General features: G+C 33.3%; 1 protein-coding gene across 10 annotated transcripts in view; it reads left to right on the forward strand.

Annotated features, from left to right (window-relative positions):
• Positions 1-18,812, forward strand: part of RapGAP1 (Rap GTPase activating protein 1) — a 383,574-nt gene that overhangs the window by 303,592 nt on the left and 61,170 nt on the right. The window contains exon 1 of one of the 10 annotated variants that reach the window (XM_073088865.1): positions 5,458-5,717. The exons of the other annotated variants lie outside the window; for them this stretch is intronic. Coding sequence (XP_072944966.1) covers positions 5,628-5,717 — 90 coding nt within the window. The 5' untranslated portion in view covers positions 5,458-5,627. Of the gene's footprint in view, positions 1-5,457; positions 5,718-18,812 lie in introns of those variants that run through there. 10 annotated transcript variants of the gene reach the window in all.

Raw genomic sequence — 18,812 nt, forward strand, 5'->3', positions numbered from 1 at the left:
GTTTCTTCTGTCTGCGCTGAAGGACTTCTGCCTAATACACCTTTACGCAGGTCGGCCACAGATGCGCAGCTACCTCAGGGGTAGTGTGGCTGAGGAAGCTGGAACGCCTCGGAAAAGTATGTCTACCTTACCACACCCTTTAAAATGGAACACAGCAGTGCCTAACACTTGTTGTTATTAGGCAGAAATAGGTTTGGCGGTGGTGCCGCCGGAGTCGAACCACAAAGGGTTCTACCACCTTCAAACCTACGTCTAAATAAGACACCCGTACGCCTTACTTTTCTATTATTAAAAATAAATCAGAGCATATTGTTCAGTGTCAATGAACGAAAGACAGTACATTGGCAAGCAGTGTTCCGGAGTGGTTTTGTAATGGCTGTCTCGTAACCACTAATTATTTCGTACTCCGAGTAATTACAACCTGCGCTTGTAGAACTGATAACATTTTGAGTTATTTATACAATATATTTGTAGTTCGCGGATATACTGTACAGCACGCTATTTAAAAGCAAAATTTAATAAGATTCTTATTTTTGTGCGAAGTTAAGCCGTTGCAGTATTAAGATAATAAGCTCTGAGAATAATCGACAACCGGGACATGATCAAACAGTCCTTATCATAGAAATAAATTTTAAATACATCCTCAAAGTATGCTCGAATATAATTCTTCATAAGGTAACACAGAAATAGAGATCTTAAAGGTCTTAGAGATCCAAGATCAAGACGTAGACAGGTATAAGGAACGCTTCCCAAATTTTGATGAAACGCAAACACGAGAAGCCGTGGGGCAATCCTGTGAATGCAGGATTGTTTCAACCAGTAGATACGCCTTGCTGAGCGTCTGGGGACGTCAAAGGACAAAGGATATCTTGAGAATGTTCAAGTAGTGTGTAGACTGTATCCTCGTATGCAGGTAAGCGCCCTTTTCATATTTGAAGAAAGTTATTTATTTGCACTGTACACTTCGAAACAGTTTAACTATGTCCTCCACTATCTTCTTGTTTAATGATGTGGAGGTGGACTGTTTTTAGAGAATCTTCTCTGTTTATATTTATAAGGAAGATAATTTAAAGATATTTAGTAGACAGATATTTCAGATATATTCAAGCATTTTATAGGACTATTTAATTGACATAAAAAATGCACATGTAATATTTAAAATATTATTAAACGAAAGGATATTGGTATTTAATCGGTAAAAGGCAGGCAATTAAAAGATAATATTTTGTATAACGGACTAGCAAGCTTTCCATTGTGAGTCATTATATTATTCTGCTGTTCCAATTATAGTTTTATTGGTATTTGATTGTTTTTAAAAAGAAATCAGGATTTCGTTATATTCGGTAAACAAATTTAGCTATAGATTTCGGTAGAAAGTAATGTTGTACTTAGCCTATCATTTAAGCGTGGCGCCGATCAAAGATATTCAGTAGACGTTTGAGATAATAACGTCATTGGTCATAAACTCTTATCTTGTGTCTTGAACATTTATTGATCACTTTGTTGGTAAACTGAGCGATTATGAGTCAATGTGACTCATGGGGGTCTCCTTCGATTGAGCTGATTCCAGTTTCGCTAGACACGTCGTTTATTTTTACTTTCATTTTGTACCCAACTAAGGCAGAAAGATTTTATGTATGTGTGTATGAATGTATGTATTTGTGTGTTTTATTATTTATGCCTAGTTTTTGTTGGCACAAGCTTCTCTAAACGGTTTGATGAATTTTAATATATGAGATTCGTAGTATCGTGAGTGACAAAATAGTTCAAAATAAAAATAGTATCGTTTTTCTCTTTAAAAGGGTGCATTGCGATTTATTTCTTTAAATTCTGGAGATAAAGACCGCTACATATGTTACAGACTCTTAGGTGCAGGAGGGGAGTTCCTTTTTCCCTTTTTATGTCTCGTGTGTTTACCGTAGTGTAGGTTTCTTATATTACGACGTAGAGCATCCCTTGTTTTAATTTTTAAAGTGTGTACACTATATGTGAATGTAAAATCTACTATATGTGAAAGTAAAATTGTTTCTTAGCTTAGTTTAATTCAATGTGAAAATTAATAAAATTATAAAATAATAGCAATAACAAGTTTTTATAACTTACAACATACATTGTTTCTTTTTTCTGTTTTACAAAAAATATTTACATAATATGTTTATAGTAGCAATAACGCAACTTTAAGTAATACAGTAGACATTTGAACGGACGGACAAAGACTCCATAACAATAAATTTGAGAAATAAACAAACAAATTAATATAAGCAGTAGCTAGTCACTTATTACTGTTTAAAATTCTACCGAGGGACTAAGTAACGGGCCAGTGAGAAATAGAAAACGAGGTATACCTCACCTCCTCTGAGTCACTCTTTGCATCAATGCCAACAAGCGATCCTCTCGACGCCATACCAAACAGATTGCCGTATCACGTCATCATAAGAACTGGTTTGGAGTAACAAGGCGTGACTTGACATGAAATCATAATTCGGTCTCGACGTAATCGTCTTGCCGTTTGAATAAATCAGGTATGTCGCAATCACAGAGCGTTATAGCTATAGAGATGTCATCATTACCGCAAACAACGACGACTCGCGAGTCGGGGCGGTTACACGAATATGTTCAATTGCCGGTAAAGACGAATATGTAAATGATGAATTTCGATTTCTGTCTCACGTCTGGGACCTGGGTATTTCTGTATATGTCTTTGTGTGTTCCTATTCCCACGACAGAAAAATTCTAGTGTAGAGCTATGAGTCTAGAAAGCTTCCATGAGCAAATGATACCTTACTTGAGATAAATGTAAAGGTTTTTGACAATAAATGATAATTATATGGTAAGTAATACCATGGTCCTTGGTACTTGATTTACTGTTCTTCATTTACGGAAATTATCCTTGAAGATAATTGACAATTTTGTTCATCTTAAGACACAATCTATGCAAATGTTTATATTTCATTTTGTTATAAATTTATTGAACTGTTTTATAATAAGTGGCTCAAATTTAATAGTATATAGGTATAGGTTCTCATTCTTGGTATTGTTCCTAAAAAAGGATGCTATTTCGAAACTGTCCGACCACGCGCTAGACGCAATCACACAAATGAATGCTCACTGATACAGTTGTACGAGTCAATGGGATGATGACATATCTATAGATATGTTGCTCTACGGTGGCAATGTACAGTCAGGCGCGGACGCTTGCAAATGGAATTTGCAATGATAGGCGCAACAAGCGTTTTTCCATTGTTTTTTGCATTGTATGCAATTTTACGAGGATCCTGGCACTTAGTTGTCTATGCACGATTTGTTTTTTTGTCATACGAAATGGACGACAAAGGAAAAACTCGTTGCCACGAAACAACAAAAGCCTTTGTAAGTTGTTCAAAGCTAACATTGTATGGTAAGTCGTCTACTAAATGATTATCTATATTATGATGTTTGTTCCTTGAAAAATCTACTAGTATTTTAGGGATTGATTTAAATTCACCTTGTATGACGAAAAATGCCGAATATTTACCAAATAATTGCAATTTACCAAATATTTTCACATGTGTGGTCGCATATTTAACCTTCAGTTGAGTCACGGTGTTGTTAGGTGGGGTTTTTATAAAATAAGTGTTACCTACCGGGCTCCCGTTTTATTTTTCAAGAATTTTTAACAAAAATGTATTAATCGATGAAATTTAAATTCTAGCGCTTAAGTCAGCAGGATTTTGCTGCCATATTTGTGGAAAAAATAAGAGGGATTAATGTACTATGATAGTTACGAGAAACAACGTAGTTATTCCATTTTAGATAGGATTTTTCCTCTACTTCAATTTCAATAAGTGCTTAACAAAGCAATGCTCCTTATACATTCCAAAGGTATTCGTTAAAGACCAAATAGTCAAAATGTTCATTTCCCAGCTTGCAATTACTTAGTATAAATTAGTATTTACCACATACGGCGAATTTCTCACTTCCGCTTAATGTGGCACTTTCGAGCGCACTAACTTTAGGAAATTTCGCTAAAATATGGAGCTTACAGTGCAACTTTTGCGTGGTATACGGCGAAGTAGCAGAGTTCATAGTTCGCGATATTTAGTAATTTACGATCGCAATCACTACGCTAGGGCGTGCAGTAGATTGTTGATATACTTACGACTCAAGGCTGGGAATTGTTCGTTTGTACATGGATTTAAATCATTAATATGCCCTTGTAAAAACTGTATTGTTTTGGAATTGTATAGACAATGTCCAATGTAAAATGGTCTCGGTGATAACGAGGTTTGGGACAACGGCGTATCAAAATAAATTTGATCTTGGAATATGTCTTAATTAAAATGTCTTAATGGTTCTTAGCACATACCTATCAATATATGAAATAACTAATTAATGGTGTTAGCTTTACTAATATTCGTATTGCGGAAATTCTTTAGCACTTTTGAATAGGATAAAATAAAATACGAAGTTATTTGTTAACAGTATTAGTGTAACAAAATATTAAACCATTGCATTTAAAATCCTTTTAGCTGTACACCATTTCAAAAAAATACACCGTCAGAAAAAATATATCTACAAAAAATCCAGCAGACATTGAAAGCGCTAATTACATTTCGCGTCTGCTTTTTCTCTTTACATTTAGACGACAAATTGATCTTAAATGACTCAGCTGACTCAGCTGTGCTATGTCATTGTAAAATTTGTGACTATTGTACAACGGCATGGCGCATCTATAGATTTAAATCTGTGGTTCCGTGTCCATAACTCAACGAAACCAGTGGTCAGTTGCGTTTCGTAACAGATTTCGTAGCACAAAACTTTGATTCATGTTTCGTGAAAACGAATATAAAGCTTTATTTTTGTTTGAACTTGTTTTGATTTTCACTTGATTTATGTAACATCGGTACCGTATAATTTAGTTTAAGTATACTTAGGATTGTGCCTATTTTTAATTCGACATTGATTTCAATTTTACCAATTTGGATAAGTTTAACTTCACAAAGGGATTGACGCGAGTTGTGTAGAAAGTTCGATGGGTGACCGCTAGTGGATTATTTTCATGCGGACTGTCATGCTTTCCAGAGTACCTAATTTAGACGTTGTTGAAGGCCATGGACAGTTTGAAAACATCTAATAATGTTTGGCCACTAACACGCCCTCATGTAATGGAGTAGCGTGTTAAAGTAAACTCCAGACCTTGACTCCAGACTAAAAAGTGCTTCAGCGACTGTACCCTTACATAATATATAGGATAAGTAACTTTTTTCATAACACACATTGTAAGTTTTTATAACACACTTCTGGCCAAAATAATGTACATAGTTTTAATTGACCAAATTGTGTTTTAGTGTTATGTACAACGAATATATTAAAAACAAAACCATCGCATAATAGCGGTACGCAATACCAATACATTATATAAACATGAGCCCGCAAGTAACAGCTTCGCGTAATTCAGTGTGAAACTACTCGTACATGCACAGTTTTAGTCGATAGTTGGAACCGCTGGTTAAATGTAGTGTAGTTAAAAATACATTAGGCTTGTAACACGTGTTAACACTTCCTTATATCGACAGTTGTAACGTGTGCTATTGCCCTAAATATCCGTTAATGGGTGACCGGGGTTTACTCGTTTTACGCGCGTAAAAATGTTAGTACAATTTCCTGGTGTTCATAAAAATATCAGATTTGCGTTCTTGATATTCGAAGTCGCTAAGGAACATGCTTTGCATCTGATGGTAAGTAATATAAATATAGTAATGAAATCCGAAAGCTTTCATATTTTTATTACATCTCAAAGTAAAAGTAAACTACTAAACATCTATTTTATGGCTATGAAAAACATAGTAGACTCTATCAAAAGGAATAAATAAAATAGGAAGATCGTTCTTAAAACAACTCTAAAAATAATTATTACTGTTTAAGTAATTGAAATCTTAAATGATTAAAAGCACAAATTATATTTGCCAAATAAAACAAACATCTATAATTTAAAATGACTGTTGCATGTTATGGAATTTCTTTCATCGTCTTCTCCACTGAAAAAACACCGCAAGATGGTGGTAACGATAAATAACTACTTAAATCAGTATCGTGAATAATTTGTAATTTGTAATGTGTTTGTGTAGTAATAAATAATGCTATTCTGACAATGTAATTGTAACAGAATATTGGAAAAACGTCGTTTAATATTGATATTTTGCTGTCACAGAAAGTTTGTTCTTGAAAGGGCATCTATGTTATGTGTCTAATTAAGACTCTTTATGTATGTGTTGCTAATACCAAATCCAAGTTAATACCAGATTACGGCTACCAAAAAGAAATGTGTTCGAAAAAGGGAAATGGAACTATTTTCTATTTTTTGCGACGTATAATTACTATACCAATTGAACATGTGAATTTTCCCGTGTTCAATTCGCGATTAAACAGATGATGAAATATTAATAATTTTTGATTTAAGATTATTTTGGGTTTTGGTACAAATACTCACTCGTCCTTTTCTTTGTGTGCGTCCATTTAGGCACTAATACATATAATGAGGTGACATTAGGGGATAAATTTGTATTTATTTATCAAAATTGTAATGTAATATTAATAACAGTGATAAACCAAAAGTCATATACTTATTAGGTACTTGCCCAGTTTCCTATTAAAAAAAATGTGTACGTATTATAAATTCATTACGTATCACTTACCGTAATGATGACAGAACGTTGTGAGAAAACGAACATTATTTAAAGGTTGCCTTAATATCCCTTATGGCACAGTTCAGAAATAGGTTGATGGCAATAACGAGCTATCCCAGAATTCGTTTAAACATTTCGGAGCTGCATCTTACGAGATTTATCCGATCGATAGCACGCGACTCTACTATAAATACTTCCGAGACGATGTGACCCACTAAAGGAAGCCGAAGTTTCACTTGAGTTTGTGGAAAAATGTTCAGCAACGAGCCTAGTTTCTAAATCGGTGTTTAAAATTGAATTTCAAAACCTTTTTCTGTTCTGCACTAGTATTTGAGAAACTTCGCTAAACAACTTTCCACGACCATAAAACTTTCCAACGCAGTGTTGTTAGTACTTGTACGAAAGAAATGATCTTGATAATTATAAATGACAGATTACATCCATCACTGAGAGAAAGGTAATTAACAATTAACATGCAGTCAATGTGGTATTCAGTGTGCTGTAGCTGAAAATATTTGACTCATTTTTCAGGGTAATGTAAAATTCTTATACTTTTATACTAGCGTTTGTAGTAGGAATTTATTTTTCGTATAGCTAGGAGATGTCCAACATAATCATGTAATTGTATAACAAGATATCATAACAAAATAATACGTAGTTAATTTTATTATAAGAATGATAGTTACTAAATTTTAAGAATAAAACTTCAATTTTAGCGAAAGCACTTAAACAAAATTTTCCTGGAAGTAAGTCCAGTAATAAAGTACTCGTACATTTAGTTTAGGAACAGAGTAAAAGATTTCGTTAGTTTCTAATTTTTCCTTCTAATGTTTTTCGTAATAAAGACATCTTAGTCCAGACATTCGCTCTAAAAGAGAAAATTATCCATTTGACAGTCAGTGAACTGTCAATTCTTCGAACAAGGGTCTTTGAACATCTGCTGTGCAACGACTGTCTGAGATGAAGTCGGTGGCATCGGCCCGAGTGTCACGGCATTACGCGATGGTGGCGATCATGCGTTAAGTGTAAAGAGGTGGCGAGTCACACGAAAACAACTTACCAATACCAATTAGGCAGATTACCATTTTTATGAGCTAATTATCTTGTTATGTACGGGTCAAATACGTTAACTTTGTGTCAATTATTTTAACTCCTAAGATATAAATTATTAAGTTGATAGTATTTAACTTTGAAGGTGTACAGGTCATAGTGTTGTTTTAACTAAATAAGACATCCTCGTCCTTTTAGAGCTCGTTGGTTTATTTATATGAGTACCAACATAATTGTTTCAGTACATAAATGCTATTTAAAATATATTCTTGATAAGATTATTATTAAAGAAAAACCCTACTGCTGAAAAATATAGCCTACGTCACTCTCACAATTTAGACGAATTCAACGACACTGCGTAATTATGTTAATGTCCATCAAGCCACTTGGATTACAGATCCAGCCAAAGAAAACACAATACATACAATCGAAAGACATTACCCTCCGCACTCGGCAAAAAATATTCAAGTCTTATTTAAATTATTATTAGAAACATTAATTTCTTCTAATAGACATATAAATAATAAATATTTTTACGTTGAATTATAATCCGGATATACTCGTTAACAGCAGTTTAATTAAGACTGCATTTAACTTTAAATTTCAACACGTTAGCGAATAATAAATTTATGAATGTTCTTACTTACGTGTACCAACGTACGTAAGTTACTAATTAACGCAGACTTAAACTAATATACTTTCATTAAAACACGAAGGTTTTTACAACTCAACGGCATTTACCGGTTAATGGGTTGATATTAACATTATTCTACAATTTCTATCGTACTTTCCAATATTTTAGTTTTTTAATAATGAAGTAGCAGACAGACATGCAGTTCATCTGATAGAAAGGGACTACTGCCATCTGGGTATCTATAATCAACTCCTGATTCTAACTGAAGAGTAAGTGCGAACCCCTCAGATAAGTATCTCTCCATATCCTCAAAACGAAGTATAGTAGCGTATAACACTGCTGTTATTAGGTTGAAATAGCTGCCTCCGGACTCAAACCATAGAGGTTCTATTCGATAGAATAACATCGAATCAGATGATCATGACTAACTAACAATTTGACAGTTGGCTCAAATTTTCCCCATTCGATGTTAATAAAGCAATGCATACGGAATGGTGTTAATACGTCCAATCAACATTTTCATTAACAGATGACGTAGTGCTATGAAGTAGGATAATTGCCAGCGCAATCTCAAATGTATGTATCAATCGATGCACACGTATGTCTTTTATAAACATACATGTCTTAAACTATTGACTTTATATATTTATACTATACTTAGTTGTATGAGTTGTGTCCCTTTCTAAATAGAGATCGTCTGTCAAGATCAAATCACTATGTAAATATTATTGTACTTTTTCCAGTGCAAAATAAATGGTATTTGTATCCGAGGTCTTGCATCGAAGTTTAAAAAATACTAAAATACAATATAGCAGTGGTCTTAAGATTTCGATATACTTATTTAAGGTTTTTTCACTTCCAGACTGCTACAATTATTATTTTCCATATATTTAGTAGTATAGTCGAAGCTATTTTTAATTAGTAAAAAAATAGAGACTAACTCTATTATACTCACAAAGACAATGAAAAAAGACGTCTAGTGCCATTTATCAAAAACACGAAAGCTTTTAATTCCAAGCTTTTTAGTTAAGACAAATGCTTAAAGCGTTTAGTGTAAAAAAACAAAGCTCCTAATTTATCTTTAAATTTTAAATCTTTACCTGAGTAAAAGTGGGACTTACATAAATTATTTCCACGCGAGCAAACCCGGGGCGCAGAGTTGGCTCAAGCATAAATATTTAACAGGAAAGCCAAGACTACAGTGTAATGCTCCATAATCGTTCGCGTAATAAGCGAGTAAATATTCAAAATATTCAACGAGGTCCGTAAAAATGTAGTAAAATGTGAAATTTTCACAATTTATTGCCGCTTAGTTATGGTATGTTATGTTAAAATGTTCATAAGAATGTTTTGTGGCAGTTCACTCTGTTGAAGCAATGTTTATGAGCCATTTCATATTTATATGTGAAAGTATTATATGTAGCTACAAACACTTCGATTTATTTCAGTCCTCTATAAGATGTATGTATCTTCAAATAATAACATTCATAATTTATTGAAAAATTGCTCTCTAGAAAAGTTTCCTGAATATTCGTTTGAATATCGCTTAGGACATTTTAATCTTGTATTTTGTTATGATATAATGCATCAGAAGTAAAACATACACATAATCATAGATAGACAGAGATTACATTAATTTGTATGATTCCTTATCACTTATTTTAATCCCGAGTTGTATAACGCTGTCAGATTACTTTAATGAATAAATAAACCTAGAGATTATTCTTAGAAATCTCGGCTCTGCAGTGCTCAACATAATTGAATCTCATATTCAACATAATTTTAAAGCACATTCAGATAGTACAAAGGTTAGTTGGAGCTATTATGAAGTTAGAGATTTTTGCGCAGCCTTCACTTAATTAGCATCCCATTACAGTGCTCAGTTGCAACGGTCTTTGTACTCAATGATAAGATTTTACGAGATTTTTATACTTCAAGCTCATTATCCTATGAAATTCAAAAGTTATATCGAGGATAATTATTGTATTATAATATTTAGGGTTACATTTTTTATGACAACATGATGACATTATTTTTTTTTATTGATAACATTGCTACATCTCTAAATTTATTGTATCAATGACAATTACTTACCTTATTTGATAACACAAAAGAGTGCAGTGTCAGAGGACGCCACTTTCATTATACGATTATTTAGCAGTTTAAGTTAGCGTAGAATTACTCATTAGTCTTAAATTAGAATAGATTGTAATTAATATAAAGTACCGTACTACTCTCTTGGTACTTTATATATACAAAAAAATACTAATACTTATTACAATTCCTACTACTTATTACTTACTTATTGATTAATTTAGTACCTCAATGATATATATTTTTTTGCTATGTTACCTAAAAATAAATCTAGAATAACGCCCCTTTCTAAAAGTTAACTTATGCACTAAATTTCTCTAGCCATTTATGAGATTATACCAGAATATAAACATAATCCAATTTTAGATATCAGTAAGATTGATGTTAGACAGAATAATCCCCTTTTAATATCAAATTATCACCTGCGAAGAATTGACAGCTCTTATCGGACCAAATAAGAGCGTTGAACTTTCTCTACTTTGCAAAATTTATCTATAATTTTTACTACTAGTAGTCAAGTGACTGACGACTCTAATGCGAAGTTGTTATCATTTCAATCGGTCATGCAAAAAGGGTTCGATCCATGGTAAAGTAACATTTTAAGTAAGTCTCTCAATGATAGAGCACATATCGTCTAACATTGCAATCGTTGTAGAAGAGTTTCTACTGTTATCTAAATATATATCGTATTTCTCTCTGCTCTTATATGTATTTATCTTATACATGTGTTTCTTATAAACAGCGAATAGCGCTAAATGACTTTTTTTTATTAAAATTTATCATTAATGCAAGCTTAAACATGAAATAAAAATACTGTTATGGGGCTATTCGTAAATAGTGTAATATTAGCCAAAGTGTTGTATTAAACTGCACGTTAATATTACTTATAAACGCAATGTACTCGTAACGTCATGCTTCAATTCGAGAGATGGTAGGCGTATACTTATAGTTTCGCTTGGAGTAACATGTGATTACATACGAGCATAATATTACCGCCACAAACACTGTTTCCCTCGTTTATTGCGATTTTATGGACATTCAACTCACTCAGGTGTGTACTAAGATCAAATGTTTCGTATTCTAGTGCATTCTGTCCGGCATTTCTATCTTATATGAAGACTAAAATGAAACGTTTCGTGTTTTAGTGTATTCTCCCTCAAATGGCATTGAGTCGTAAAATAACTGTTACTACATAAAGATGAGTGTAAGTAACTGTTACATGTTAATATCCTGAAAATTAAATTACTTAATTAAGACCACTAAAAGGCCTCTTAAAGGCCTTCGAAGCTGTTTTATGCAATCAAAAACGGTTGCAAAGTCCAGCTTATGTAAGGGGATACTGCCACCAATGTATAATTATGTGTAACCAGTACCAATTAGACGAAATTTTAATTACCCCCCATTGATACACGTATCAATGCGAAAGTACAAGTATGCCCATACTCGTATGTTTCACATATCACAGAGTGTTCCGAAAAATAAGCTTGATAGAAGTCGGTCACAACTTGCTGCTTCCGACGACTAAGCTCTTAGCGAAGTAATTCTGTGTAATCATATCTTAACAATACCGAACCTAACTAGACAATTATTATAAAAATAAAAACACAACTTCCGCAATCCAGACGAACCCATCAATACCTCAGATGTAAAATCCGTCAAGCCGTTTGGGCTGCAAAGCATACCAAAGTGTGAGGCATACATACATATGCTCAACCATTACAACATTATCTTTCTAAATCGGGTAAAACTACTTTACCAGAAGCAGTTGTAACGCTGATGTTGTTTTAAAGAGTTTGAAATGTTGTCTCTATGCACGCAACAAATTACAAGTCCTTTTATCTTTATTCAAACATCTTAATCATAATTATTATAATGTAAATAGTAAATGTATTTAGTATTCTGTGTGGCCGGCACAGATTATTAAAGTCCACTCATGCACGTCCTGCTTATAATATCAATAATATGTCATCTGTATATCGACGCACAAGGTGATCGTTTTCGCAAATGGCAATGCCATTAGTACGTCATAATAATTAATTGAAGCGAGTCATGGTTGTTAAAATATAAGCTTGTTCATGGGGGCATCACCGTGACAACTGCCTTTAAAATTATTTGAGCTTTATGAAAACAGTGTCAAGCGCTGCTGTGTTCTTAAGTAAAGTTTCTGAGCAAAGTAGGAAATAAGAATGCAGAATATCCATGAGTAACAACGACCATTGCATGATTATGCAATTGTTGCTCATGGATATTGATAACCATATCTATAGAGTTAATATGGGGATTCTTTCTGATGTCGATAACAGATGCATTGTCACTCCTCAGGACTAAGATGCAACTCAGCCGTCTTTCATACCCATCCAGCGAAACGTAAGAACTAGGCGTGGCGGTGGTACCTGCTAGATCGAACCATACTGGTTATACCACCTTTCTTGTGTTCTGGTTCAAAGGATATAGTAAGGAGACACTTAAATAAGGTGTTCCAGAGCTTCAATGCTATTTGTGGTTGAGTAATGGTGTCTTAGAACTTTGTGTATTACATATAAAAGTTATAACCAGCTTACAAAAATGTTCAATGTAAAACACGCAAAGTTTACAATTTCACAATTCCATGCACAGAATGTGAGATAAAGATGCGAGCAATTTTAATATTTTAGGTACAGAAAGCCATAAAACAACTGAATCAAAGGAAGTTATAAAACGCAAGTAAAAAGTCGATTAAACATAGTCCATAAATTCTTTACGTTAAAATGAGTTTTGCGTTGTAGGTCGCAGAGTAGAGCGAAAATAAATTATAGTTTATTCGGTGGCTGCACGTTTTCCACGTGCAAATGTAGGATTGCGACCTTAATGAAGGCTCTCCGGGTATACCTGCCGCCGAACATTTACGCTCTCTTAATGTGGGTTTGCCATGCCTTTCGATGCAAGTTGTAGGCTGGCCACATGCTTGCTACTTTTACGAAATTAAAGAAGAAAATTCGGATACATTCCATCGAATAGTAAATGGTCACTTCCGTCTATAGACTAAAACAGTCTACAAAAATCGATCAACAAATTGGATTGAAATGTTAACATCAGTGTCTAACTTTTCACATACTTTAGAAACAACAACGAAAAAGGTTCCTACCTCTTTACCTTTTACTACAATATGACTGAACGTAATGGAATTACGATAAATCTTTTCAATCGCATTGCGTGATAAATGCGTGTTTGATAGCCTTATTTTTGTAATTTAATTAGTAGGCTTCCAGACGTCTCCCCTTCGACTAGACTTATGTGAGATTAAAATAACAACAGTCAATCACGATACTAAATATAATAATAATATGATCAGTCACCAATAACTCATCATATGAATGTCTTCATCTCATAATCAAATGGTATAATATTTTAAAGCGCTAATATGATATCTGTAAATCTTCAATCTGACCTCATTTAACAAATTCTCCAAAATTATAAATGAACAGTATACTTGTATAGCCAATTAAGAAAAAAAAATTAATAGTAGTACTTGTAAAGCCAATTAAGAAAAAAATCGCAGTCGCAAATTCGTTATGTTAAAAGTAGCAAGTATGTAGTGGTCCTAATTGTGAGTGTGGTGTGCATTTCGACGCAACGCTAGCGTGTTAAGGTTACGAATGCTTAACGTGAAATATTAAAGTAAAACGTGTATACGTTATGTACAGTTTAACACGTTTTTTCTTATAAAATACTCGTTCTATATTAAATAGTACTTGATCAAATTTAATGTAATTAAAAGTATTCTATGTATACTTTATTGTGTTTTTGATATTTAACCAGGATCTTCCTGTATTCGGTTGTAAATGAATTTGTAAAAAAGATTTTAAAACTCCTTGATATATTAAGGATTAAAGATTTAAACTAAAATTTGTTGTTGACGCCACATGAAAGTATATAAACCGGCATTTACACAAAAGCATTTGAAATTGTTATAGTAACATTATAATCAAAACGCACAACTGTTCGTTGTCAATTACAAATGTTTTAAATTAGGAGTAAACTTCAAAACAAATAATTGAAATAATATTAAATTTTATCTACATATTATAATGTCATTATGTTGTATAACAACACACGTTCGGAAATGTTCTGGTTTACGATGAAAAATTATGAAAATATTTCATGAGTTTTGACAGTTATACCTTTGCCAACAACCATGAAATGGCGTTTAAAACGATATATAGTTTAAATTTAGCGCGTTATTTATATTTTACTTTAAGAAAATATTACAACAGAATAACCGTACTTCTAAGAATAACAACGTTCCATTCTAGTTCGTTCCATTCAGCTTTTCAATTCCAGTTGAATGATTCTATTATACAACGAATCAAACTATATCTATTAGAATCTGAGAAATCGATAGCTAGTTATCAAACAAAAACTGTACTAAAATAAGTAAAGTATCACGATGTATATTAAGTATGGTTGTAATTCTACCTGAATCCAAGTAGGTATGTTGCCATGATACAACTGAGGTAGAGTGCAGTTACTCACATCAGATAAACTACATACATAGTAGATGTTCCCGACATATAAAAGGCCTTTATCGTTTGATGCGGTTACCAAAGCTGTCTCTAGCTGGTCGTATTATATATGGCGGCTTATTGTGAAACCGGCAAAGAGCTTTCCTATTTTCCCCGCCAGGTGCAGTCGCGGGAAAAATGGGAAAACTGGGCAAGTGGCGAATTAAATCGCGTGAAAAGAGTTCCGTACAAATTGTACTGTAAATGAATTAATTGTTAATGAAAATCTAGTTCTCCCAGTGTCATTTAAGATCATAGATTTGCTAAAGCATTTCCTATAATAGGTATTTAAGTAAAGAACTATTTTCTGGATTTCCTTCAAAACTCTAGCCTCATTCGAAGATATGTACTAATTTTCAATTCATTTGTTCCAGTAGTTTCGGAGCAAATTAATTGTGACAGTTATCCTATAAGAGTTCCGTTTTCTTTCCGTATGGAACCCTAAAAATTCATTTCATTTTTCTTACGAGCAGGTCATTCGTGGCGCCATTGAAAATACTAAACAGTAATGAAAGTAAAGCGAGAAATTCCGAGCTCAAGAAAAATGAGTCGCGCGTTAATGAGTTGACTAATTACCCGGTTGCGTTTTAGATGTAAACGTTCATTGTATAGACCACGTAGTGAGATATTATTTTTACTAAAGGGCTGTAGCTAAGGCTAAACCTACCTACTGTTTTAGTTAGTTTGTAAGATCAAAATTTCTATGTAAATGACCGCTAGAAAATAACTACATATATTAGTTTTGTTAAAGGTTAAAATAAACATCGTATGCAAAATTAAATGCATTAGGTTTCCAAAAAGTGTTTAAAGGTGTGTGAAGATTATATTTGATACATATTTAGATAACGAAGGATTATGACGTAATCCCAAGAAGAGACCAATGTCCAGTAATGAGTTATAATTACCCCGCTTACATATTACGCATAAAAGCTAGTCATTGCAAGCACTGTTATGTTTTATAACTGAGAGATAACAATAAAACTAAGCTACGAACTACGGCGTCTGTTTATAGCGCCAAGAAATCCCAAGCATGCGGAAATCAACATGACAAGAGCCATTTGCTTCCAAAACTGCTTTTCTGGCAATTATGAAAGACGCGAGGGTATACCGGAAGGACTGCGGTCCAAATTAAACAGTTAATTTTATTCAAAACTATGCAACCGTTGTCTGATTTGGCACTGAAGCCATTTGGATGTGTGGCCGACGTGTATTGTTTATCAAGCATTAAGGGCGTTTGCAGACTGAACGTGTTTGTGGCCTTTTAATGTGCAGACAACAACATGTTTAAAATTGGGACAGATTGGTATAATGCTTACAAATTTTGATATTTTTGAAAATTTTGTTTAATTTTTGTTTTTTTCTTTTGTTATGGAAATATTGAACGTCAGGAAAAAAGGTGACTAGTTTAAATAACCTAATTAGACTGACTTACTAACTGACAGTGATATACCTATTCAAATCAAAATAATAAAAATTATAATTAATCTTTTAATAACATTAATACTTACAATTCATGAAATAACTTCGAAACGGAGTTACAGTTACAAGTACAAAATACAAATACAAAAATCTTTATTTGTAGAATAAGGTGTATAACTGTATACATTGATGTTATAGTCAAGAATTTTCGCTCATTCTGCCATAAATGGCATACAAATATAATTTTATTTTTATTTATTTATTTATTTTATTTATTATAATTTTATTTTACCAAAGTTATAACATCAAAAACGCGTAAAGTCCATTTTGAACATTTGCGTTTACAAAACGCCTTGCTGAAAACCGCGCAGTCAGTAACGACCCTTATAGAACGCGCCGTTCTGTCTGCAAATGTACTGCCCGTGATATTAGATGTACGTGCCTAATGTTACTTTCGATGTAGAAACATTAAATAATGCTTTCACTCGCTTTTATCGCTCAGACATGGGACATTAATTTCGGAGAATAATTGTGCAATGCCTAGAATGTATAGCGGCATTATCTTTTACTTTACGCTTATCTTAAAAGGATTAAGCCTCTTGGTGGCCTTACATGTTGCAGATATATGTGGAAATATATTTTGCACAAGTAAGCACGATTCTACTTGCACGAATAATTTGTCTAATTTAACGCAGAAAGTATTTAGTTGAAATATACGTAAAAGGTACGGTGATATATGCAAAGACATTGAACTATGCAGTAGCAGTAAACAGGATATGGGGACGAAAAATGTCATCCACGAGTTATTACCAATTGGTAATTAGTCGATTTTAAATATATATTAAATATAAATTAATCCGAAATGGTTTTTGTAGGAGGCCAAAATTTATTCACTTCCCAAAATTATTCACCACCAAATGGAAACTTTGCGTTTCAAAACCATCTCTCGATAACAACTCCCGTAAGTATTTCTGATGGCATAATTTTTCCCGTTCATTTGCCCACCGTCACCGAACGCCGATGTTATCTTTGTAATTTGCGAGCCTATTTTCATCTCTCATTGCCGATTAGTCCCTGATTTCCCTTTGGCCAGCCCACGGTAATGATCGACTTTATCTGGGTACCTGTTATCTTATAAAGGCAATTTAAAATAAATCCTACAGGATTTAACAAGGGTACCAACATTTTTTACGTAAGGGCTTACTTTATATACTCGTACGTAAGGCATAAACCTGATATAGAAAATCGAAAAATTGATGTATGACTATCCATTTTAGAATGTTGAATAGAATAAGATGTTATAACAAATTCTGATATTAGTACATTCGTAACCGGTTCTTATGCTCTTCGACGATGTAAATGTGCTTAAAACTAATCTAGTACAAGTCCTAAAACTTAAAAGGTAACAAAAGCCCTATTGATCACATCAAAATCATTAAGATAACAATACTTGAATAGAGAGTGTTATAATGTTTCTCCTATAAATAGGTATAATTCCCTCACATTGTATTTTCGTTCTATCTGCGTCCATTATCTGGAAACTAAACAGAGCCGTGTCCAGTATCGGTGAACAAATACTTGCAGAGATAGTGCGATATGCAGAGCACACTCAATATTTTTAGCATTTACTATCGAGCTCGATTGCTTTATACGCTATGTGATTTTATGAATTGATGGGAGTTACCTAAGGATTAGTGGCAGCTCATCGTTGCTTAGTTATGTGTCCTCTTAAAACGAAAATCATTCTATGATTTGTTTTGTGATCAAACTGGCATAGTGTAGCTATATTTTTTAATTTGATTGATTGATTGGTTATTTATCTTGACTAAACAAACCCTAAAGGTTAGTCGGACGAAGACACTATCACATACAATAACTACAATTTAATGGACCAGATAAATCTGTACTTAATAAGAAAACATATGTACAAAATTGTTGTTACGATGTGAAATTACACGTGGTTCATTTCATTTTGAGTTACTATTGTGTTATTAAGTTCGCTCAAAATAAATTGGACGATAACTATATTTCTATCACAATTTAGATGTCTAACGCAAACTCTTACATCCCATAAATTGTCTATCTCGGAAGAAAATTGTTTCCAGACTTGTGAAACTTTCTTACCTGCTACGGTTCTTAAAATCCATCCGGCGCATTCAGACCCTATTTCATCGAAATTGACCGCTTTTGAACGCGGTCCAAACGTTCTCTATTCAGATTATGTTATTTATATACATTTTCGAATTTCCTATCAATATTTGGTAGATAGTTATAAAAATTTGGCACGTTATCGTGTTTGGCGGGATGGGAGCGGTTGTGAATGTGTTATTCTTTTATTCACTGCAAAATGTTATCGAATAAGCGTTATGTTACACACAAGGCCATATTTGATTCAAATTGTAGCGTAGA

This window comes from Epargyreus clarus, unplaced genomic scaffold, assembly GCF_041222505.1.
Source record: "Epargyreus clarus isolate Ecla_fem2 unplaced genomic scaffold, WU_Ecla_fem_2.2 ptg000027l, whole genome shotgun sequence".
NCBI lineage: Eukaryota > Metazoa > Arthropoda > Insecta > Lepidoptera > Hesperiidae > Epargyreus > Epargyreus clarus.